This window comes from Cibotium barometz, chromosome 46, assembly GCF_041138505.1.
Source record: "Cibotium barometz isolate CiBa-2024 chromosome 46, ASM4113850v1, whole genome shotgun sequence".
In the NCBI taxonomy this organism is placed as follows: domain Eukaryota; kingdom Viridiplantae; phylum Streptophyta; class Polypodiopsida; order Cyatheales; family Cibotiaceae; genus Cibotium; species Cibotium barometz.
In genome coordinates, this window is record NC_141091.1 from 31,896,693 (window position 1) to 31,922,029 (window position 25,337).

The 25,337-nt window shown below is 44.3% G+C and overlaps 1 protein-coding gene across 4 annotated transcripts in view; it reads left to right on the forward strand.

The window, feature by feature from the left end:
* Window positions 1–25,337, forward strand: part of LOC147612128 (putative sulfur deprivation response regulator) — an 87,220-nt gene that overhangs the window by 58,249 nt on the left and 3,634 nt on the right. For 2 of the 4 annotated variants that reach the window (XM_086783995.1, XM_086783997.1), the window contains 7 exons: window positions 21,898–22,160; window positions 22,547–22,790; window positions 23,089–23,258; window positions 23,400–23,511; window positions 23,628–23,792; window positions 24,011–24,163; window positions 24,468–24,731. In XM_086783995.1, coding sequence (XP_086640121.1) covers window positions 21,898–22,160; window positions 22,547–22,790; window positions 23,089–23,258; window positions 23,400–23,511; window positions 23,628–23,792; window positions 24,011–24,163; window positions 24,468–24,731 — 1,371 coding nt within the window. Of the gene's footprint in view, window positions 1–17,881; window positions 21,679–21,897; window positions 22,161–22,546; window positions 22,791–23,088; window positions 23,259–23,399; window positions 23,512–23,627; window positions 23,793–24,010; window positions 24,164–24,467; window positions 24,732–25,337 lie in introns of those variants that run through there. The other 2 variants (XM_086783998.1, XM_086783996.1) reach the window with 2 other exon arrangements.

A 25,337-nucleotide genomic window follows, 5' to 3' on the forward strand; every position in this document is an offset into this window, starting at 1 on the left:
GTGGGGAGACCACCATGTAAAAAGAACCAAAAGAAATGAGAGATCTGGATGCGAAAGCCTATGCCAATATCTGCGTTGTATCACTGGAGAGATGTCATAACTCTCCCAATGAGGCCTGAGAGTATGAATGCCAAAGCCTATGCCAATATCTGCGCTGTATCACTGGAGAGATGTCATAACTCTCCCAATGAGGCCTGAGAGTAGGAATCCTATGCATCTGTTGAGCGATGAGAAGCCTGGCATTCTGGACTGTGAAACTAAAAAAGGGAAGGCTTTTCAATGGATCGGAGGCATCAATCCACTCTCACTCACCTGGATCCCACTAAAGATATGTGATAGGACTGCTACCATACAGCCACAAACACCAAAAGACATGAGTCACTAAGGATCAATGAACCAGTGACCAACAATCCTCATTGGACTAAGCCTAGTATTTGGGATGACATTGTAGTTATTCTTACACGGTGGACTCCTCATTAATTAGTGGAGGGCTATTTTTGGAGCAGACCTTGCCTGTCCCCTGATGCTCGGTAGCTTCTGAGACGGTGCAACATTTCATATGGGGGTGTAGAGTTGCTCGGAAGATTTGGGGCTCTATAGCTCATCTTATGTGTAGATTAAGGAGAGATACCATTTATGTTTCCTAGGTTGCTATTTCTTGACTCACTCAGTCTGGTCCACAAATATTTTTTGAGAGCAGGGATTTGGACACCGCCATAATGATATGCAGAGGTGTGGCCCAATGCTATAGTGCTACTGGCTATTCCTCATACATAGTATAGACCACATTGCCAGTATCATTGTCAAAACCCCCAAGGATCACCTCGTAGAACGTTCCTGATACAAGACTCGAAACCTGCAAAACAAAGCCAAGCAACGTTAGGGGTGTAGGCCTGACTCACCTCCCAACCTTGACAGTCGTGGGCAAAATCCACAAGCCTTGGCTGTCCCCACCGAGCCACGAGCTGAGTTAACTAGCTGGACGTACCGACCAATCTCTACTTCGTGACGTCCCATACCGCCACGAAGCTATCCTCGCTCGCGGGCCTCTGCTGTCGGCCTTGGCTGCATAAAGCATGTGCACGTCTGCACTAGATCCAGGCTCCTGACCATAGAGCTCTCACAAAGACACGCAAGACTTTACGAACTAATGACTAACCTTGGCCACCCTTTTATAGGCTCTTGGCCGGAAATCGGGCGTCCACACTTGGACGCCCGCCCGTCCATACCTGGGTGCGCGCCCCTAGTCTATCCCTAACTCAGCTCGCCAATCAGCCTGCCTAGCTCCAAGCTTCCCCAAACCTCGAAGCTAGTCTTGTGTGCGTGTAGCACACGGTAGATACACACTGTGCACATGACATACTCCCTTTTCTCTAAGGGCTCACTCCTGAGCTCACTAAAAAGCTAGGGTAATCCCTCTGAAAGGTAGTCAATGTCTCCCATGTAGCGTCCTCCTCGACACGGTCCTTCCACTTTTTTTTTTTTCGAGAAAAGATCCTTTCATTAGTTATAAAAAAAAACGCCCGCTGGGCTACAAAAACCTCTCCTGCTCATAAGAAGGCAGAGCAGGGCAGCTAGGGAGACTCTCCCTAGGTGCAAAAAAGTACAAATATCAGTACAAATAAATGAGAGGCTATATCATACAATAGGAGGTTGGAAAAGCCAAATAGGTGGCTTGTAATGCTAGCGGGGGGTACCCGCGTGTAGGGTATAGAAGGGGCCGCTACGCTAAGTGGTGTGAAAGGCTTGGCGCCGCAAGATCGCCGCATCAGGGGATGCGGTCATACTGTCCTCGCAGGAGGGTGTGGATCAACTCCTGCCAAATCCCTCGAACAGTCTCTGCTGGTGGCTCCAATCTCCCCTCAAAGGCCCTGAAACATCGGGCTCTCCAGGTGAACCAGATGGTGAGGCTGCTGAGGAGCTCCCATCGTAGATCCCTCTCCTGTGTCGAGCTAGTGGACGAGAAATCCGGTGAAGGAACAAGGCAAGGCTGGCCCCTAATGAATTTGATGGCCTAGCTGTCCTGCTCCGTCTCGTATCCCAGAGCAGGCCCTGACGAAGTCGACCAAGTAGCGGCACCCCATATACATGCCCTCTGGAGAGAGGGGGGCCAAAATGCGCAGCATCCGCAGCCAAATTTTGCTGCGCCTGTGGACAGTCCCATAGGCAGTGTCTCTGTGTCTCCAAAGGGTGGCCGCATCGGACGCAGGCCGCCGGAAGACCACTGTAGACAAGCCAGGTGCCAACTGCAGAGCCCCTGTGGGCAACCAGCCACTCGAAAGTTGAGATCCTGCGCGCCTGTCGACTAGCCCAGAGCCTGGTCCAAAAAATCCTCCAGGAACTCCTGTGAGAGTCCCTCTAGCCGCCAATGCTCTGATGCAGATGGAGAGACCATCCTCCTCGCAGTCAAAATATGTCTCCCCAACCGAACAGTGTACTGGAAAAAGGTGATCTCTGTGGCCTCGGGGGACACACAAGGATCATGCCACTCGTACTCACCAGGGTCCCACTGGAGCCGGGCCAAGGGGCGCGCAGCATATGCCCATATGCGCCAATCAGAGTCCACATCTGCAGGGTCTCGATCAATATGCCACTTCCGGGAAGCGGCGGCCACTACCCGTATCCTCTAAAAGATGCACTCTGCAACCAAAGGCGACTCCGCCTCCACTCTCTGAAGTCTGCCCTCATCCTGGATCTCATAGTAGAGGCATCTACCATCCTAAGTGCAAGCTCTGACAGCAATCAGGATCTCCAACTATGTAAAGGCTCCCATCCACCGTGGGGCCGCTGGCTCGAAAGGCGTGAACCACTCCTCAGTGAGTGCCTCCTGAATGTCATCCCTCATAATCAGCCCCCCTCTGAAGTGACTCAGCCTCTCCACCTGGATCTCCTCTGGGAGACTGCAGAAGGCCTGCGAGTCTCCAAAACTGCGTGCTGGGCCTGCCGTCAATGGTCCCCAGGCTAGACGAGGCCAAGAACCCAGCATATGACCCTGCTCTGTGTGTACCGCTGGGCTCTAGATGAGCGGCTGTCTGGCCCGCTCCTCATCACAAGTAGGAGGTCTCTGAGAAAGCCCCGGTCTCAGCAGCTCCCAAGCTCGCAGGATGCTCAAGGCAAATCTGTCCTCCCATCCTCTACTGAGGCCTGTCCTCCTCATCTCTATGAAGATCCATCGTATCTCTGGTGCCCAAGTGCCCCCTGCTGGGGGAGCCCTAGCCTGCAGTCGCTGAAAAAGAAGCTCCTTCCAAGGCTCAGCGCCTTGAAGCAGCCCCCGAACAATAAGCTTCCCCAATAAGGCTCTACTCTGATCAAGTGTATCTATAATGCCCAAGCCCCCCTGGGCCAGCGGAAGAGTAATAACTGCCCAAGCAACCTTAGCCCGGGCTGGCTGACCATCCCGCCCAGACGAAAGAAAGTTCCTGATCAGCCTCTGTACCTGGCTGATGCAAGAGCTCGAGAAGATCCAGCAAGACGTGATGTACCACATGGTCGCTAAAAGCACCTGATTTGTCACCACCACCCTCCCAGCCAAGGATAGCCGAGCTGTACTCCAATACAAAAGCTTCTTCCGAATGCTCAGAAGAAGTGGGGCGATCTGCTGCTCAGGTGACAAATCAAGTCCAATCTGGCATCCCAAATACCGCACTGCTGTGCCAGGAGGAATCCATCTAAAACTCGGGTCTGGGCTCCATGCCGGAGTGGGAGCGCTACTGATTCAAAAGGCCACTGTCTTGCGCCAATTGATCAAGGCTCCCGAGGCTGCACCAAAAACCTGTAGCGACTGCTCTGCCCTCTGAAGATTGGCCTCCTGGCCATGCAAAAACAATCCCGTGTCATAAGCAAACTCAGAATCGAGCAGGTCCTCACCCCGGACTGGGAGCTGGAGTCCTCTCAAACCAACCTCCTCTGCCGTCAGATACATGCTCATAGCCTCAGCAAAGAAGAGAAAAAGAAACGGGGCGAGAGGACACCTCTGACGGACTGATCTGGTCAACTCAAAACTCGGCCCCCGTCCTCCTGCCACCATCAGCACACCTGGCTACGAGCTGTGGAATATAGAGCCGCCACTCCTCGAATCCAGACTGGCTCAAAACCCAGGCGAAGCATAGTGCCCTCTAAGAAACCCCAATCGACTCTATCATATGCCTTCTCAAAATCGAGAAGCATCACGACTAGGTCCTCACCGAGAAATCTAGCTCGGGCCGTCGCCTCCTAGAAGGTGAAAATGTTGTCAAGGATACTGCGCTCCTTGACGAATCCTGTCTGGGTAGCATGAATCAGCTCCCCAAGGAAGGGCTGGATCCTCAAGCTCAAGGCCTTTGCCAGGACCTTGTAGACAGTATTGAGGATCGTAATAGGTCTCCAATGCCGAATATCATCTGATACTCCCTCCCCCTTGGGGATAAGAAAGATCAAGCCCTCTGAAAAGCTCTGTGGCATCACCCCAGTGTCCAAAACATACTGAAAGCCCCTGCGGCGGAGGCCTGGCCCCAAAAGGTCCCAATAGCGCATAAAAAAGGCAGGCGTCAATCCATCCTCCCCAAGGCAACTATGGCGCGGAAGGACCCTCAAAGCCTCAACAAGCTCATCCTCTGAAAGAGGCTCACCCAGAACTATGCGCATACGATCTGTGACCCTCCTCTGCACATGGGCCCACACAGTCTGTCTGCAAGCATCACGTGCCTCCGTGGCTGGCTCCGCTGAAAGCAGGTCTCTATAGAACTCAGTGGCAATGGCTCTGATCTCCCCGGGCTCAGTGGCTAACGATCCGTCCTGCCTCTCCTGAGCTGGCGTACTCCTGCTATGTCCTCATCACTCCGTGCATGGATTTGGGCATCGCAATCACTTCTCCCGGCGCGTCAAAGTTGGGCCCCGGCGAAGATAGTGCAAAATCGCCATAACAGAGTGTGAGATCCCTGTTCCCACCGAGCAACGGATTCGAGGTACTAGCAGCGGAAGTAGCACTTCTCGCGCGGGACAGGGGTCCCACATTCGGGGCCTCGCCCACGGATATCCGGACAAGAGACTAATCCGTCGGTTATCCAAAACCGAAACCGGAAAAACTTTCTTTACCCGGAAAGCACGGGCGATTCCACCAGGATAATTTTTACTCTAACGCAGTCAAAACCCTTACTGATCAAACAGATCCGACTGCATCTATATAGATACTTGGTCGGATTAAGGAAGAACTTGCACTTGGATCATTGGGATCAACGCTTTTTTCCCCACCAAGGAGGCACAGCCGTTGATTCCTATCCATAGAACAATTACTATCCGGGATTTACTTTATCTATCGTAAAAACAAAAGTTTGAGTCTCGATTTACGGATCCATCAGTCCAGCCTAACCCCATCCGATCCCATGGGTTAGCCAACCGCCCAACCACTGTAGTGATGGGATCCAATTAAGAATTTGGTTAGGTTTTGTCCCGGGTACCAAGGAAAAGAGTTCCAAGGCCCCCTAGCCGGAAGTTCATACAAAAATAAAACTAGTCACACCACTTACACACCCAATATGAAATTGCCTTTTTATAGATTCAACCAAAAACAATCCTTTAATAAATCCATAGTTTCACTGATCACAATCTTCCAATTTCTCCGGTTGATTTAATTTCCCATCATTCCTTCATCAGAATATCTATGGCATCATTGGCAACTAGAACGCTCACCACCTGTCCACACAGGGGCCGTTTCCATAGTTCCTAGCCCATAATACTCGGCAATATAATCATTTATCAAGATGGACTCTCGTTGAAGATCAGCAAGATCAACCAACAGATCCATATAAAAGAGCCATGGACTCATCCGTTGAGGACCAGCAAGGTCAGTCAACCAGATCCATGCCCGGTTTCACAAAACAACTCTTACTCCTTGTTCCAATATCTTCCTCGACGCACGCGTGGGTATCCTAGGCGACCCAGAGCCCGAGCACCGTATGGTCAGCACCCTCTAGGATCCTTCGCAGGTGACCTAGCGCTTCACTCATAGGCCGCTTCCTTGGTCCCTCATCCACCGTACCGGAAGCTCACCATTTTAATCGAACCGAGGCTGGTCAAGACCTCGGTCGACCTTGCTACGCGAGACGTCCTCCATTGACTCTCCGTCACAGCAGTTGCAACTTTATCAGTTAGGTCTTCATGACCTTAATCACAAGACGGTCAAAATGCTTCCCCAGCATTCTTGACATAAAACAGCCATTTACAAACAGCATTTACAAACAGTTTACAATTACAGTTTCTATATTAACTCTCATTTTTCCACATTGTTCCTCATTAATCCATATTACTTATTCCACATTCCATTTATATGTGTACTCATCCAATCACCTCATTTTCCATCTCTTCACTTCAATTTCCTTCACATCACATATCATATATTCATATCCATATCCACATCCATACATCCACATCCATATCCACATTCACATCCATACATCCACATCTACATGCTTATCTCCATTTTCACATCCTCATTTATACATCCACATCCCATATCCACATTCATACATACACATCCATACATCCACATCTACATCCACATACATACATACATCCACATCCACATTCACATTCACATACATCCACATCCACATTCCCATACATCCACATCTATACATCCACATTCCACATTCACATCTAAACATCCACATCTACATTCACATTCACATACATCCACATCCCCATTCCCATTCACATCTATACATCCACATCTACATCCACATACATACATACATCCACATCCACATTCCACATTCACATCTATACATCCACATCTACGTTCACATTCACATACATCCACATCCCCATTCCCATTCACATCTATACATCCACATCTACATCCACATACATACATACATCCACATTCCACATTCACATCTATACATCCACATCTACATTCACATTCACATACATCCACATCCCCATTCCCATTCACATCTATTCATCCACATCTACATCCACATACATACATACATCCACATCCCATATCCACATTCATACATACACATCCATACATCCACATCTACATCCACATACATACATACATCCACATCCACATTCACATTCACATACATCCACATCCACATTCCCATACATCCACATCTATACATCCACATTCCACATTCACATCTATACATCCACATCTACATTCACATTCACATACATCCACATCTACATTCACATTCACATACATCCACATCCACATTCCACATTCACATCTATACATCCACATTTACATCCACATTCACATACATCCACATCCACATTCCCATTCACATCTATACATCCACATCCATTCACATCTATACATCCACATCTACATCCACATTCACATCTATGCATATATATCTTCATGCATATATCCATTTTCACGTTCATACATCCACACTCCCATCTCCACATCCACACATCCACATACATACATCCATTTCCACATTCCCATTTATATAACCCCATATACCTTCACATCTAATCTTTTACATCACATCCATTCTCGCCCTATCACAACCCATATACATCTTATCCTATCACATACACTTCTTACCTCATCCCCCCATACACGTCTTAATTCATCTTATCACCTCCTAACTTTTTTCATAAGCATCTTATCACCTCTTATCACACCTCTTATCACATCTCTTATCACCTCCTAACTTATTTCATAAACATCTTATCACACCTCTTATCACATCCTATCACATCTCTTATCTATTTATAGAATACAAGAGAATTCTTACATTTGATATAAGATTTCTTTACACATTTATTTATGAATAAATTCTATTTAAGGAGATTAATACTTTCAAAGTAAAAATCAATCTTTTATGCATCTTCCTATGCATAAATTCATTTTTAATGAAAATGACACTTTTGAATTAAATTTTAATCTTTTATGCATTTTTCTATACATAAATTCAATTTAGATGAGAATGACACTTTTGAATTAAAAAATCAATCTTTTATGCATCTTCTTATGCATAAATTCAATTTGGTAGGAATTACACTTTTAGAATAAAAAAATTTCTCTTATGCATCTAAGTTAAGCATAAAATCCATTTATGAGAAAAATCACACTTTAGTATAAAAAGAATATCTTTTATGCATACCTATATGCATGAAATTCAATTATGATAAAAGTCACACTTTTATAATAAAATAATCAACTTTTATGCATACCTCTATGCATGAAATCCAATATGATAAAAGTAACACTTTTGATATAAAAATTTTTCCATTATGCATACTTCTATGCATGAATTAAAAATGGTAAGAATAACACTTTTGATATAAAAATTTATCCATTATGCATACTTCTATGCATGAAATAAAAATGGTAAAAATAACACTTTTGATATAAAAATTTATCCATTATGCCTAATATTAAAATTCAATTTCTCCATGATTGTAATGAAATTCTTTCAATTAATCTAGGATGATAATTCCTAGAATATGGTAGGAAGTCCTCTTTTTATGCTTTGAATGAGATTATTTTATACATAATTTTTATAAAAATTTTGCCATAGCTCCGCTGCTATGACTGATAAATCTCAATTTTTCTAAGGTATAATACTTATCATTAAGGAAATAATTAAAATGATCTCTAATTGGATTATTAATCCATAATGAATTGAATCATCAATATACATAAACTAAAAGCATAGAAAAAAAAGCCATTAATTTGGCCTCAAGCATAGCTTAATCTTGGGTTAAGGAAAAGCTTTATGAAAGCTTGATTTGGATTGAGAACGGGTCATGATTATAACCATTTCTTGAGTGAGAGAGAGAATTTACATAAGAATCATTAGAATTTAAACATAAATGAAAATTAACTTCAATAGCATTTATTAAATTATGTAACTCTTCACTACTATTCAAACTTCAATAGCATTTAAAAAAAACCATACCAATTAAACTTCTCAAGCTTGAGAGGGGTTGAGAAAAGAGAAACATTGAGAAATTATAGAAAGATCAATATTCACTAATTACCTTACAACTTGCTTGATTCTTTATTCACGGTAGAGGCCCCCAACCAATCAATTGGTTAAGTATGTTGATGGAGCCACTAATGGGGATTGAAGAAAGAGGGAAGCTCCAAAAACTAGTGAATTATTAAATGAATTCACAGTTCTTGGCTTAGGTGAAGTAGAGTAACGATGCATAAACACTATCTATTTTTCAACAAGGGGGAGGCTTCTATTTATAGGAAAAATTGAGCTCCTAACCAAACAAACTGATTCTAGAATTTTCTAAATCAGTTTGGTCAATATTTGACCATTTTTAGGTCAGTTAAGCTAACTTTTTGGAACTAGACTTAAATGAGGAGAGAGGAGAGATGAAATATCTTAATTTTTATGAGTTTAAAACTTATTCAAGCATGTGAAATATGCACCTCCTTTAAAGAACTCCCCTTCCTTACATATGTCATATTTTTAATATTGCTCATAGTTTTTTACTAATAAACCTTGTACATTTTCAACTCTTCATCTTATGTGAAATATGCACCTCCTTTAAAGAACTCCCCTTCCTTACATATGTCATACTTTTAATATTGCTCATAATTTTTTTCTAATAAACCTTGTACATTTTCAACTCTTCATCTTATGTGAAATATGCACCTCCTTTAAAGAACTCCTCTTCCTTACATATGTCATACTTTTAATATTGCTCATAATTTTTTTCTAATAAACCTTGTACATTTTCAACTCTTCATCTTATGTGAAATATGCACCTCCTTTAAAGAACTCCTCTTCCTTACATATGTCATACTTTTAATATTGCTCATAATATTTTACTAATAAACCTTGTACATTTTCAACTCTTCATCTTATGTGAGCATTTACTCATTTTTGGGTATTTTCTTTTTACAATTTGGATTTATCTCCTCCCTACACATGGATTGATGCTATTGGCCCATAGAAACCTTAATTGGACCATAGTCGAACGATTTCTGAAAATCTAGACCCTTAGGCTAAGGTTCTTTATACCTATTTCCAATTAATTCCAATTGCACATTGGAAAATTCTTTTTAAATTTCTGTTTCAGGGGAACTCATCTGAATTATAAGAGATATTTTTCTATCCAAAAATATTCAAAATCTAAATATTCTCTCTCTAGAATATTTTCTCTCTCTAGGTTAAAACAGTCACAAACAAGATTTCTTATATTTCAGAAAAGGAATTGATTACAGGGGAATATACTAGACATCAAAAAGGGGTTGGGAGAGGAATCTTACACAGAGTTTCAGATCCGAAATGAGTCCGAATCGCATCTGAACACAACAAGAAAGATCCGGATTGCTTGCACACATTTGCCCATGCATGATTCAATTTTCATGCCTCTTCGGTGCCGTTTGGGCCACGATTGGAAAATTCGGCCATTTGGCACGCTCGTGCATCTTTTTCGAGAACCCAAATTCGGACAGTTAGAAGTTGAGGATCCGGGATCCCATCAGAGAACGGACCACACAGACTTGTGCTTGGGAAGTTTCTCTATGTCCACATCACTCCAGTAATCTCAAAGAACTCCCTAGTCACTCTATCACCAAGCTGCGTCCACTGAGAGGCCTGGCGATGATTGTAGAACTCATGTCTCTGCGCTTCTGCCTCTCTAACCTCCTGGCATGCCTGGCTCAGTTGGGACGCCACCCACTCACATGTAGGTTGCTGCTCCTGAAGGCGCTGGAGCAAAGCAAGGCTACGTCTCAAGCGACGCTCCTGCTCTCGTGTCTCTCCTAGCCGTGTCAAGGCTACAGCGTGCAAAAAAGAGATGAGCTCGATGAGTCCCTGGGCACACTGGCTTGCTGCATCCAGGTCAGACCTCTGGCTATCATGCCATATCCTCTCAATGTCCTCAGAAAGACTGGGATCTGTAAGTATCCTCTCTGGGATCCTCAACTGCAAGCTGGTCTCCCGTGTCCTCTCTTCAAGTGTCAAAATAACTGGCGCATGGTCTGAAAAAGAGGTGCCAGCGAGAATGCCAACGGAGCCCCCATGCTCCCCGAACCTGTCGCCCACATAGAAGCGATCAATCCGTGATAGATTAGCCCATCCCTGCCGGCGATCCGACCGAGAAAAACTAAGACTGTCCTGAGAGCGGAAGAAGGCCTCAGGCTGCCATGCATCAGTGATCCGCAGTATCATGCAAAATCGCTCCCAAGCTGCAAGCTCCGTGCCGTGCACTGTTGCGCGAGCAGTGGGGGAGCGAAAGCTTCAGCGAGCGTGGAAGATGTCTCTTCACAGTCCTTCCTATTACGCAATCGTCTTTCACGAAATCCAAGAATCTTTTAAGGTTCGTGTGGAACAAATGTCATGTCCTCGACATCTATAATTTCTTGAGGAGTAACTAACTGGTCTGTTCCACACCTAGTACTTCCTTAAGTCTACTGACATGAAATACAGAATGAACTTTCACATGAGAAGGCAAATCCAATTCATATGGGACTGAACCAATCCGTCGTGTAATACGAAATGGTCCACAGTATCTAGGGGATAATTTCGGAGATCGACCTGTCTGTAAAGTCTCGGAATCTTTGGGAACTCGCAAATACACTATCGTTCCTTCAGACAACTCTCTAGGTGAACGATGTCTATTAGAATAAAATCTGTCTCTGTCTTGAGCACTTCTAATAGATTCCTTCGCAACTTGTAACATTTCTTGCATATCTTGCAGAAAATTACGTGCTGCATCATGCTAAAGTCTTGAAAATCCCACGGTAACAGGTGATCTAGGTTGAAAACCATACATAAGCATAAAAGGACTAAAACTTGTACTTGTATGCTTAGTACTATTGTATGCAAATTCTAACATAGGAACATAATCCTCCCATGAACTCTGTCTTTTGGAGACATATGCTCGAAGCATATCCTCCAAAATCTAATTAACTCGTTTGGTCTGGCCATCAGATTGAGGATGATTTGAGGAACTCAAATTCAAAGTTTTTTAACTTCTCGAAAACAAGCCTCCAAAAGTCACTTATAAACTTAAAGTCCTATCACTGACTATGTCCTGCGGTAACCCATACAGTCTAAACAATTGCTCGGTAAATTGCCTTGCTAATTGCGTAATTGTAATGGTCTTCCATGTTGGTAAAAATCTAGGGATAGACTAACGGGCGGGCACCCAAGTATGGACGGGCGGGCGCCCAAGTGTGGACGCCCGATTTATGGCCAAGAGCCTATAAAAGGGTGGCCAAGGTTAGTCATTAGTTCATAGAGTCTCGCGTGTCTTTGTGAGAGCTCTATGGTGAGGAGCCTGGATCTAGTGCAGACGTACACATGCTTTATGTAGCCAAGGCCAACAGCAGTCTTGAGGCCCGCGAGGGTAGCTTCGTGGCGGTATGGGATGTCACGAGGTAGAGATTGGTCGGTACATCCAGCTAGTTAGCTCAGCTAATGGCTTGGTGGGGACAGCGAAGACTTGTGGGTTTTGCCCACGGCTGTCAAGGTTGGGAGGTGAGTCAAGCCTGCACCCCCTTCCCAACCTTGACAGCCGTGGGCAAAACCCACAAGTTTTGGTTGTCCCCACCTGAAGGCCAATGGAGTGTTAGGGTTAGGGTTTGGAGATGCTGCAAACAGGCGTGGAGAGCAACATAGAGAGAACACGACTGCTGTATATCCAGATCAAAATGTGAAGTACAATAGCCACATAATAAGTGACCTAAAGAGATGTGTTCACATTTCCGGCCATAAAATGTGCTGGGTGGACCAAAACATCTATAAACTGCTTATAAGTGAAACTAAGCTAAACTGGGAGAAAAAACCTCCACTAACTGAAGTAAAAAGTGCCCCAGTAATCTACTGATGATCACTAGCACTCCTCTGGGTGCATACACAGCATAAAACCCAACAAACCCCCCTGGAGTGATATGTGATCACTGTACATCATCCACCAAAAGGAAACAAATTCAAAGCAGTGCGGAATGCTTCGAATTTCGGACGTGGTAATGCCTTGGTGAAGATGTCTGCCACATTCTGATCTGTAGGACAGTAGATCAGACTGATATCTCTTGCCTGGAGTCTCTCCGGAACAAAATGATAGTGAATCTCAATGTGTTTCGTGCGAGCATGAAACACAGGATTCCTGGCCACAGCAATGGCACTCTGACTATCAGTATAGATAGGTGTAGGCTCCTCCACTGAAATATCCATATCAGTCATGAGACGACGCAGCCAAACACACTCAACAGTAGTGGTGTAGGCTGCTCTGTACTCTGCCTCACAAGACGAAGTGGCCACTGTGGTCTGTTTCTTGCTTAGCCAAGAAATGCATGAAGAGCCAAGAAAGAAACAATTTCCACTAGTGGAATGTCTGGTATCAAAATCACCAGCCCAATCTGAATCACTGTAAGCGTATAACTGCATGTCACCCCCCTCAGGATAAAGCAATCCAAGAGACAAGGTACCCTGCAAATAACGGAATACACGCTTCACAGCTTGCCAATGTGACAACCGCGGGCTGTGCATGAATCTGCTCAACTGAGAGACTGCATACTGAATATCTAGCCTTGTATTACACAAGTAAATAAGGCACCCAATAGCCTGAGCATATGTAGTGGCATCAAAGGAAATACTGTCATCTTGTAGTGACAGTTTCATCCCAGGCTCCATAGGAGTACTAATAGGCTTGCAATCCTGAAATTTAAACTTCTCCAGAAGTTTAGCAACATACCGAACCCAATGCCTCTGTTATCCTGCACAAACTGTATGCCCAAATAGTAGTGTACAAGCCCCAAGTCAGACATGTCAAATGTCTGCTGCAGTATCTCTTTAAAAGCTGCAATTTTGTCATCATTTGATCCCATGAGCAAGAGATCATCTACATAAAGACTGATGACCAGCAGATCTGTCTCTTCTTTCTTTACATACAGAGTGGCTTCTGATGGACTGTTCACAAATCCCTGAGTGAGTAGGAAAGCATCTATTTTTGCATACCAAGCTCGTGGAGCTTGTTTCAAACCATACAAGGCCTTTTTCAGCCTGCATACTTTCCCCTCATGACCATGTTCTGCAAAACCCATGGGCTGATATACATAAACTTCCTCCTCGAGGTCCCCATGTAGGAATGCAGTCTTTATGTCCAACTGGTGAACAACCCAACCACGATGTGCAGCCAATGCAATGACACACCTAAGTGTCGACATACGGGATGTAGGAGCAAATGTCTCCTCATAATCAATGCCCTTCTTCTGTGCATAGCCCTTTGCAACTAGACGGGCTTTGTACCTGCTGTCAATGGATCCATCTCCATGTCTTTTCAACTTATAGACCCATTTAGTACCAATTGCTTTCTTGCCTTTGGGCAGATCATCCAAATCCCATGTTTGATTCCTTTTAATAGAATCAAGCTCATCATGCATGGCTTTGTTCCAATGCACATTGTCTCGTGCATCCACAAATGAATCAGGCTCATCATCATCCTGTAAACTGGCTGCCATAACCAGATTCAAATCCATGATGTGTGCATGCTCATTGGTCCGTGTCTCCCTACGAGTACAACCAGCAAGAGGACCCTCTAAATGGCTGTCCTGTAATGTCCTCAAATACCATCTAAAGTAGACCTTCAAACACATCATTTTCAGCCTGATTTGCATCATAACCAGCCATGGATATTTCTGATTTTTCATCAAAAATCACATCCCGACTAGTGAATATCTTCCTGGATAGTGGGTCATATAACCGGTAGCCCTTGCTCTCATAGCTATACCCAACAAAAATGCATTTTGTGGCTTTATCATCCAACTTCCTCCTCAACTCTTTGGGTATGTGTGCATATGCAAGGCACCCAAAGATACGAAAATGTGATACAGAAGCGGCCATGCCAAGCCTCAAAAGGAGTAATGGAAACCAATGCCTTTGTGGGACATCGATTCAAAATATGACAAGCACACATGACTGCTTCCACCCAAAAGATATGTGGTAGCCTCTTTGCCTTTAGCATACATATGGCCATCTCCATGAGTGACCGATTCTTCCTTTCTGCAACCCCATTCTGTTGTGGAGTATAAGGAGTAGTATACTGATGTTTTATACCTCTACTCCCAAGAAAGGAATTCAGCATGTGTGACATATATTCCCCCCCTCGGTCAAAACGGAGAGTCTTGACCTTGCATCCTGACTCTGTCTCAGCAAGTGCTACAAAGGCCAAAAATGCATCATATACCTGTGATTTCTGTGTCAAAGGATAGACCCAGCATATACGAGAGAAGTCATCAATAAATGTTGCAAAATAGAAGCAACCACCTAATGACTTCGTCTGCATGGGACCACAAAGATCACTGTGTATAAGCTGCAACTTTGCAGTTGCTCGTAGAGCCTGATCACGTGGGAAGGAAAACCTATGCATTTTTCCCAAATCCTTCACAAATGTGATCTGGAGGCTTCTCCATGAGAGGTAGATCTGTAAACATGTTATGTCGCTGCATAAGCATAAGACTACCAAAATTTACATGCCCCATGCGAGCATGCCATAACTCCGCATCAACCATAGCTGGAGTAAGAGTGAATGCATTATAAGCAGACTGATCCACTGGCTGAAATGCATCCAACTGATAAAGTCCATGACATAATGTACCAGTAAGCATCAAGGTCAAAGCATTAGCTTTGTCTCTGACCACGCATTTATCATCATCAAAGTGGACTTGCATACCACAATGTGCTAAAGAAGAAATGGACAACAAATTCTTCTTTATCCCTGGTACATATAAGGCATCTGTAAGGCGGAGAATGGAGCCATCAATGGCTGTGAGCTGAATCTCCCCAATGCCACGAACTGGATATGAAGCATTGTTGGCACACTGAACAGTTTTGCCAACAGGGGCAGGGCCAACATAACTAAACAAATCCCTGCGAGATGTGATATGCTTTGAGGCACCACTATCAAAATACCAAATACATGCATGCTCTGTCATACTGAGTGCCTGTGAAGACCAAGAGGCATCATAGCTGCATGTATAAAAATAGTAATCCCTGTCCTCAACAAAAGAAGCAATCTCTGGAGGAGCTTTAGAAGCATCACTAACAGACATCCCAGCTTCCTTTGCCTTCTCTTTGGCAATCCTCTTCCTACATTCAGTGATGTAGTGACCTGGCTTCTTACAGTAATGACATTTGGCCTTCTTCTTGGGCTGTCCATCACCTTTCTTGGTATCCTGAGATGAACCACCATCACCTGAATTCTGATTTGAACTCTTTGGCTGAGTTTTTCCTTTCCCCTTTTGACCTGTAGTAAATGCTTGTGTTCATATTCATATTCTTCCTCATTTGCTCTTCTTGTAGCAAGAGAGCAACAAGTTCCTGATACTTGAGGGGTTCAACAGCATTCCTCATGCTGAGGTTCAAAGAGGTATGAAAAGCCAAGTAAGATCTTGGCAAAGAGTGCAAGATGGTGGACACAAGCTGTGTCTCAGGAATTATCTCATCCACATTGATGAGTTGCTCTCTCAAATCCTGCAGCTTGTTTAAGTGGCTAGACATATCATCTCCTTCATTCATTTTCTGATTTTCCAGCTCTCTTTTCAAAAATGAGATCCGAGCCTCATTACGAGCAGCATACATGTGCTCCAAAGTCACCCATGCATTCTGTGAAGAGCTAGCTGAACGAATATGAGGTATAATAGACCTCTGTACTGACAATGCAATGAGTGACAAAGCTTGTGCATCCCTGGCATCCCATGTCTTCTGAGCATTTGTTCTTTGAACAGGCAATGGCTGACCTAGAGCCTCTACCTGTTGTCCTCGTCCACGAGCACCCCCTTGGGGAGGAGTCTCTGGAGCCAATGGACCTGGACGTGGTTCATCACCACTAACAAAATCCCAAAGACCTTTTGCCACAAGCACATTTTTCAGCATAAAACTCCACAAGGAGTAGTTCGTGCTGTCCAATTTGTCTTCCTTAGACAAATATGTGAATACATCACTCTGCTGTTGATTTGCCATTATGCCTATGCACAATGTTGTACCTGTGTATCAAAAAAACCCAATAGCAAGAACCCTGAAAACAACTGTACTCCACTGAATACAGTTCACCCAAATATGCCTGCACTCTCAATCCTCTGAATGTGCAGCTCAATGCACCAATGACTGAGTAGAGCAGCAAAAATGGCGTACACAATGCCAAAATGCCCCAAAAATGCCCAAATTTATTGCACCCAAAGCTGTGCAAAAAGCCTGTAGACTTCTTTGCAAGAAAGTCTGCCTGTAGTGCCTGTAGATTTTCACAGAGAAAATAGAATTGCCCAAAAAACTAAATTTGTAATGCTTACCACAAGTTGACTGAGCAGGTTGTGGTACATATGCAGATACAGTCCACCAAAAGAACAAGTACAGTTGACTGTACTGTGCAGGTACAGTCGACTTGTACTGTACAGAACTGAAGGTGACTGCAGGCAGATACTGTGCAGGTACTGACGCAGGTGGCGCTTAAAGGCTCAGAAGCTGCAGTACGGCGGCGCTGACAGGTACGGAAGCTGCAGTACGGCGGCGCTGTCAGGTACGGAAGCTGCAGTACGGCGGCGCTGTCAGGTACAGTCGGCGCTGAGACAGGTACTGTAGACGGCGCAGATACTGTACGGGCAGGTACCTGTACGGAATGCTGCCGTTTACGTCTGGTACGGAAGCTGCAAGCTGTGATGTAGCTGCTGAAGGCGGCGCTTACAGTGTGTGTACGGGCAGGGCAGTGATGTATGGGTTGTACTGAAACTGAAGGTGGCAGTGTACGGGCAGGGCAAGGGCAGGCCTACAATGCTCCGATACCAAATGAAGACCAATGGAGTGTTAGGGTTAGGGTTTGGAGATGCTGCAAACAGGCGTGGAGAGCAAGAGAGAGAGAACACGACTGCTGTATATCCAGATGATCAAAATGTGAAGTACAATAGCCACATAATAAGTGACCTAAAGAGATGTGTTCACATGTCCGGCCATAAAATGTGCCGGGTGGACCAAAACACCTATAAACTGCTTATAAGTGAAACTAAGCTAAACTGGGGGAAAAAACCTCCACTAACTGAAGTAAAAAGTGCCCTAGTAATCTACTGATGATCACTAGCACTCCTCTGGGTGCATACACAGCATAAAACCCAACACCACCGAGCCACGAGCTGAGCTAACTAGCTGGCCGTACCGACCAATCTCTACCTCGTGATGTCCCATACCGCCACAAAGCTACCCTCGCGAGCGTCAAGACTGCTGCCGGCCTTGGCTGCATAAAGCATGTGTACGTCTGCACTAGATCGAGGCTCCTGACCATAGAGCGCTCACAAAGACACGCGAGACTCTATGGACTAATGACTAACCTTGGCCACCCTTTTATAGGCTCTTGGCCATCGCGCGTCCACACTTGGGCGCCCGCCCGTCCATACTTGGGTGCCCACCCGTTAGTCTATCCCTAACTTAGCTCGCGAATCAGCCTGCCTAGCTCCAAGCTTCCCCAAACCTCGAAGCTAGTCTTGTGTGCATGTAGCACACGGTTGATACATGACAATCACAGCTTAGTAGAGAGGGCTAGATGCATAGAGGCTATTGAGGGCATTCATATATATGACACTCAGCACATCTGCACTATATATTTTTCACAATCTTATGGCTACATGGGCTTGTACACAAGCCCTACCTTCCAGATCTATGCAAGCAAAGCACATTGTCTTCATGAGGGAGTGGGATCAAGGGATCTTTTTCTCATCGACCCCCACGAGACTCTCGGCACCTTTGTGCCCTATATTGGTTGAGGTCACCCTACATTTTGGGATGAGGTCTTATTTGTTTTGGCTTCCATCCATGATTTTGTATGGTCTATTTATACTTAATAGAAGTCTCCTTCGTGCAAAAAAGAAAAAAGAAAAAAAGAGAGAAAAAAAAGCAAAGGTGCTTGAGAAACTATGCCTCACTTTAAAATTTGAAGGAGAGGAAGTCATGCGCTCCCCATACACTGGCTAAGTACCGTCTATGTGCAGCACCACCTCTATTTTACCTTCTGTGGCTTTTGCCGGCTTTCATCCTCCTGCTACACTTCCCATCTACTTCCTACTGTTGTGCCTACCTTCCTCTCGCCCACCTCCCTCTTCCTCCGACCCGCCTCCCTCGTCTGTCTGTGCGCTCCAATCCTGCCTGCCTCCCTCTTGCCTGCCTCTCCTCCTCCTCTCCCTTCTCCTCTTGCCCACCTCCTCCTCTTGCTTCGCCTTCCTCTGCCCACCTAAGGGTACCCGCTAATTTGTTCAAGTTAGCACATCTAGGTATAGAATATTTTATTACTTGTGTTCAAGTCAGCCGTTCCACTGTACATTTGTTGGAATGCAGAGCAAAAATGAGACAAACTGCTGTGAGAGAGAAAATGCAGAAGTGTAGAGAGCGATACCACATGGTAAATGTGGTAAATCATCCTCAGGATGATAGCTCTCTCTCAGACGTTTTTCATGAGTTTCTGGGACATTGGGGATGAAATCACACGAGCTCTATGCCTCCTTTTCTTATCCACCTTATCCCTAAGGGTGATGATAAGATAACATTGCCTAGTGGAGGTCTCATCACATTTCTTGAGACTGCATACAAAAGTATTTCCAAGGCAGTGGGTATGAGATTGCAGCTAGTGTTATAGGTGGTCATTCATGACGCACAAAAAGGATTCCTCGAAGGAAGAAGCATCTTTGATAATATCTTTTCCCTTTGGGAGGCGATACAGTGGACCAAAGCAAGTAATCATCCCTTGGCTATCTTGCTACTTGATTTTGAGAAAGCCTACAATAGAGTGGATTGGAACTTCTTAGAGGGTACTCTCACATGCATGAGATTTTCTACGGATTGGATCAGAGGTGTCTCTTGCCTTTATTGGGAGGCTCACAACAGTGTGCTTGCTTGTGGAGGTTGAGGTGAGCGCTTCCGGATCTCTTGCTCATTATGGTAGGGATTCCACTTAGCTCCCATGTTGTATCTCATTGTTGTAGAAACTTGAGCGTTCTCCTTCGCGTCAGTGCTGGAGTATTTGGATTGAGATTGCCTTTGTGCATGGAGGAGGAGCTTATGGACTTTGAGTTGGCAGATGTTACAACGATGTTTCTTGAGGCATGCTACTCTTGTCTTTGCTGATTTTGCACTGCCTTGGAAGAGTTTTGTTTAACAGGAGGGACTTATATGAATGGGCATAAGTCTGATAGATTTCGGGTTAGTGATTCTGAGAGGATTGATTTGAGCACATATATTGGCTTCACTTGGATTGAGAGAGGACACGTTGCCAGATATCTTGGATGCCAGGTTGGGATAGACATTACACCTGCCCAGCATTTTTCCCTTGTGCTGAGGTAGATTACCACCCCATGTCCTCCCCAACTGGTTTCGTCCATCATCCGGGCTTGGGGTAGTTTGTGAGTGCCCCCCAGCTTAATATATGAGGCTGATAGGCAGCCCATCATGTGGAACAACCTTATTAGAAATGATCTTGGTAGATCCTGGGTGCAACAAGATATATGCAGTGGCCCGTTTGGGAGAGATGCACATCGACAATACTTAAGTGGAAGAACTTTAAAAGTCTTCTGGATGATGCGAGAGATGCATCTACCAAGCATCTCAGAGGGAGTCACTGACGGATTGCATAGATTGATGTATCTATACCGAACCGTTGTATCACTGGTACATTCTTAGATGAGTATCACCACTTGTGGTTGGGCGTTTTTTTTGGGACAGGCGTGCCTCTTCAGGTGATGGGATTCGCGAAACCAGAGGAGGAAGAGGCTATTGCCTTCTATTCCATTCGGACTGGAGGGCGGATGGAGAGATGTGATGTACAGGTGAGCACACCTAGCTCTGTGATCCGTCCACTGAGAGTAGTGGGTATCTATGGGAAGCATTGGTATATTGACCCTTCCCTAGTGATGGTTACTCATGCTTCCTGGTGCCTATGGCTATATGGTGGATGCCCTATTAGATATCTACATTGGGACCCTGGTGAGTGGGAATGGATTGATACGAATGACCCCATAAGAAGCATAGCTTTCTTCAGCTACACATTGTGCGTGATGCCAGGTTGCTCATGCTTGGATAGGCCTAGAGAGTTCCCACTCTTAGATCTAGGCACTCTTACAAGAGTACAGGAGGAGCCAAGTATCCTACTTCTTCTGGCCCTCCAAGTATCCTACTTCTGGCTGTTTCTACACGGTGGGTTGCCCACCAACTAGTGGAGATCTATTTTTGGTGTGGACCCGTCTTGTCCTAGATGCCCAGCTCCATCGGAGACAGTGTATCTATTGGAGTGGATAGGAGCATAGAGAATCAGGGTATCTATAACCCAGTTCTTGGGGAGACTGAGGAGTGATCCTATCTATATCACTTGGGGTACTATTACATGGTTGACTCAGTTTGGCCCACAGATTCTTTTTGAGGGCAGGTAGGCAGATCCTGTTATACTTGTCTGTAGCGGCATAGCTCACAGATGTTTGCTTCAGGATATCCCCTAGTCATGATACACACCACCTGAGTATTGACACCACCTGGGAGATTATTGCTAGTATCACAGCGTGGAATATCTGGAAGGCAAGAGGCTCAGAATCCTTCAAGGGTATTTAGGTTTATGACACCGAGTGTACTTGCAGTATATGGAGTGACATCGCTCACTCTCCTTTGGCCACCTGGGCCCGCATACAGGGATCTTCTAGAGCTGCGCAGAGACAAAGCGTAGCAGATTTATGAGAGTGAAACCATGGTATTTTCTTCTCCTCCACTCCTACGGGGCTTTTATGGCAGCATAGTGCCTCCTTTTGGTTTAAGATCTCCATTTGTATGATTTTATTCTACTTGATAGAAGTCTCCTTCCTGAAAAAAATAAATAATGCAAAGGTTCAACATACTATTATGTAAAAACCTGGCCTATGCTATGCATGTATACATTATGAAGTAATTTAAGGGAGCTTATTGGATCCAGGTTAACATGGCACCTTCGAAACTGCTGATGCCATTAAGCTATGCAGCACTGTTTGGAGGGACACTCACACTGATTGGTACTAGCACAAATCTTGTGGTTGTGTCCCTGGCGGCAAAAAAGCTTCCACAGCTGCGAATGAGTTTTTTTGAAATAGGGATTGTTGGTGTGCCTGTCACTTTTGCTGGCATCCTGTATATGTTTGCCCTCTCTGGAAAGCTCCTACCTGATCGTCTTGCTATTCAAGCCACGAGCATTAATGCGAGGTAAGTATGGTAAAAAAACCAATGTCTAAACCTTAATGCTTGCCATGAAGCTGTGGTAAAGAAGTCATATCATTTGAATCGGCAGGTAACTTGAGGAAATCTGTGATTCCGACTTTGTTTTAGGCATTAATCAATTGTAAAATCCCGTTAAGGTTGATCCAGATGGTCGTTAGATGTATGGGAACTGTGTAATTCCAGTTTCGCTAAAGGAATAAATCAAATGTAAAGTTCAAGTAAGGTTGATCCAAAGGATTTGATGGTATGCATGATGAGTTATATGAAAAAGTGTCACCATGTATGTGTCATGATGATGATGGGTAAAGGATGTATGTGCATTGTGTATACTCAAATAGACAACCTTATATCATTTAGGGGCTGACTTGCAGGGAGTACAACATAGTCTTGGCTGTAAAACCGACTTCTTCACTGACCAGGAAGTCGATTCAACAGTCAGGAGTGAGGAGCACACCGGGCCTCAACTTATTCCAGATTGAAAGAGATGGAAACCTTATTCCCTGTCCGGATGGAGACTTGACAATCATGCCAAACGATCACCTTTACTTTACAGGAGTCATAGACACAATTCTTGCCTTAACACAACTTGATGGTCTGGTGCTTGCTGAAGATGAGGTACATGTAGACCATCTTTAGTAGTGGAATATTTATATGTCTCTTGCATTGGCATCAAGGATTTGATGAATTCGGAAGCCCAGTTATTACACTAGAAGAAGAATTGGTGTAAGGGGTGTGTGTGTGTGTGTTTTTGCAGTATATGCTTTCTATCTTGAATGAATGTACGAAAGTGTATTTATGCATGTGTACATACATACATATACATGTACAGTATGTATGCATGCTATATGGATGTATGCATGCATGAGTATTGTAATGAACTTTGAACAAATCCCCTTGCATGATCTTTTGATAGGGCCAAGGGCAAGTTGACTTAAATAAGCTGAAAAGGAATCAGTACCTTGTGGAAGCAGTGGTTGCGAGCAGGTCTCCAATGGTACGAAAGAAAATTTCCGACTTGCAATTTCGCTCACGCTATCGGTCAGCAGTTGTTGCCATTCATAGGCATGGAGCAAGGCTGGATAGGTTGAGCACCATATTGTGCCTTTAGAACAATCCAACAACAACCTCATGAATACTTTGATTTAACTTTAACATTTTAGATGGAGACTAGATAAATATGCTCTTGATACTGTGCCCTTCACATCTTGGTCGTGATGTGCACAGTGCAATTGGAAATACTGAGCTTGAAGCTGGTGATTGTTTGTTGATGGTCGCTGAAGGCTTGGAGTTTGTGACAAAGCACAGGAACAACTCAACGTTTTCTCTGGTTTCTCAGGTGTCTAATCATGGGAGCAATCAAGTTGTTAACCTGCCAAGTTTTTGAACCCTTTCCTTGCACCATTGATATTTTTCTTTGTAGTGATTTTTTGTCGATATGTTTGAGGTGTGCAGCTTCCAGGTTTTGAGCCTATTCAGAGGCATAAGGCCTTGGTAGCAGCTGTTTTTGTAGTGCTTATGGTTGTTGCTAGTGGGCTTGGGGTTGATCTGGTTGCATCCTCTTTGTTTTCGGCAGCTGGGCTCTTGATAACCAGATGCCTTTTGCCCAAGGATGCCATGGTATGGGGCAGTTAGGTCTTTTTACTATATATATAAAGGAGAACAATTGTAACCTTAAATTGAATCGAATCTACATCATAGGTTGAATTTAATCTAAATTAACGGTGAGGATGTTATATTTACTCTTTCAAAGATATTATGACTTTCCTGTGTCTTTTGGCCATGGGCTCCCGTACTAGTTAGCCTGACAAGGTGGTGTGGCCTTTCAAAATTTGTAGGATTCAGTGGAATTGCCGGTTCTGATTATGATTGCAGCGGCTTTCGGGATTTCTGAGGCCATGGTACAAAGTGGAGCGGCGGACTTAGTTGCTAGAGCTCTTATGGGTCTTGCAGGACCATCCCAAGTACAAATCATCTCAACAAATCCTATTGTAACCATTTTTTGCCTGGTGTAACTGTTTGCTCTAGGCTCATGGGGTTGTTCATTATATTTATAAACCCCATATAGAAAACCCTTTTTGAGATTCTAAAGACAATTCTGTAAAAGTACCCGTATTTATGAATTTCCGCTCTCTTAATTGTATCTTGTGTAACTCCATGAAAAAGAGGAACCTCTTTTGTTAAAATCTTGTGCTAGTTTGTGTAGTTTCAAGTGGCCTCCCTTAGTCATTTGTATGATTGTCATGGTAGTTTCTAAAAGAATTTATTTTTTAACTTGTCTTGTGTAATTTGCAGTTTGGATTGATCACTTGGACATATATTGCTACCACACTCTTTTCACTGGCAATCACAAATAATGCAGCTGTCACCATCATGTTTCCAGTGGCACTCTCTGCAGCACAGGCACGAAACTTGGACTTCCGACCATTTGCTTACACGTTGATGCTAGCTTCATCCGCTGGCTTGATGACTCCCACAGGGTGCCCTACCAATCTCATGGTTTATGGGCCTGGGGGCTACAGATTCATGGATTACATTGTCTACGGTGGACCAATGCAGGTCAAAACATTGTGATACAACCTATTTCTATATTTGGATGTGTTGTGGTTTGAAAGTACTTTTTAGACCTTTTTAAGTTGTTTTTATCTGACAGCATCCATCACTGAATATAATTTTCAAAATTTCTGTTCTTTTTTCTATGACATGTCAAGTTGGCTTCCTGCCTGCAAGTGTGCTTCAATAAGGGTCTCTCTCAATGCCTACAAATCTCATGCACATGCCCTTTGTTTGTCATATTCCGTGACTCTACATAGAGGATCAAACCCTTCTCTAAAAAGAAAGTGCTCTCTAATCTTATAGTATCGAGAAGGATGGTGTATCTAGTCTATTACAAAGACCACTTTCTCACAGTCCATGACAAAGGATTTATTGAGATGCCAAGATACTTGGAGGTTCACTTACGACATGCATTGAGAATTTCTGTGGGGCAGCCGTGTGTTGGGTTGCATGTAAAGAACACTATGAATGTAAGCTGCCAAAGGTCATTCCCATAAACTCTGTTTTGCTCCTGTTTGGCCAGCTGGTTCTAGTGTCGTTTATTGGAAAGGCAGTAATACATCCATAGAAAGTCCAAGGCATGTCGTCAAGCATATCAACAGTTAGGAG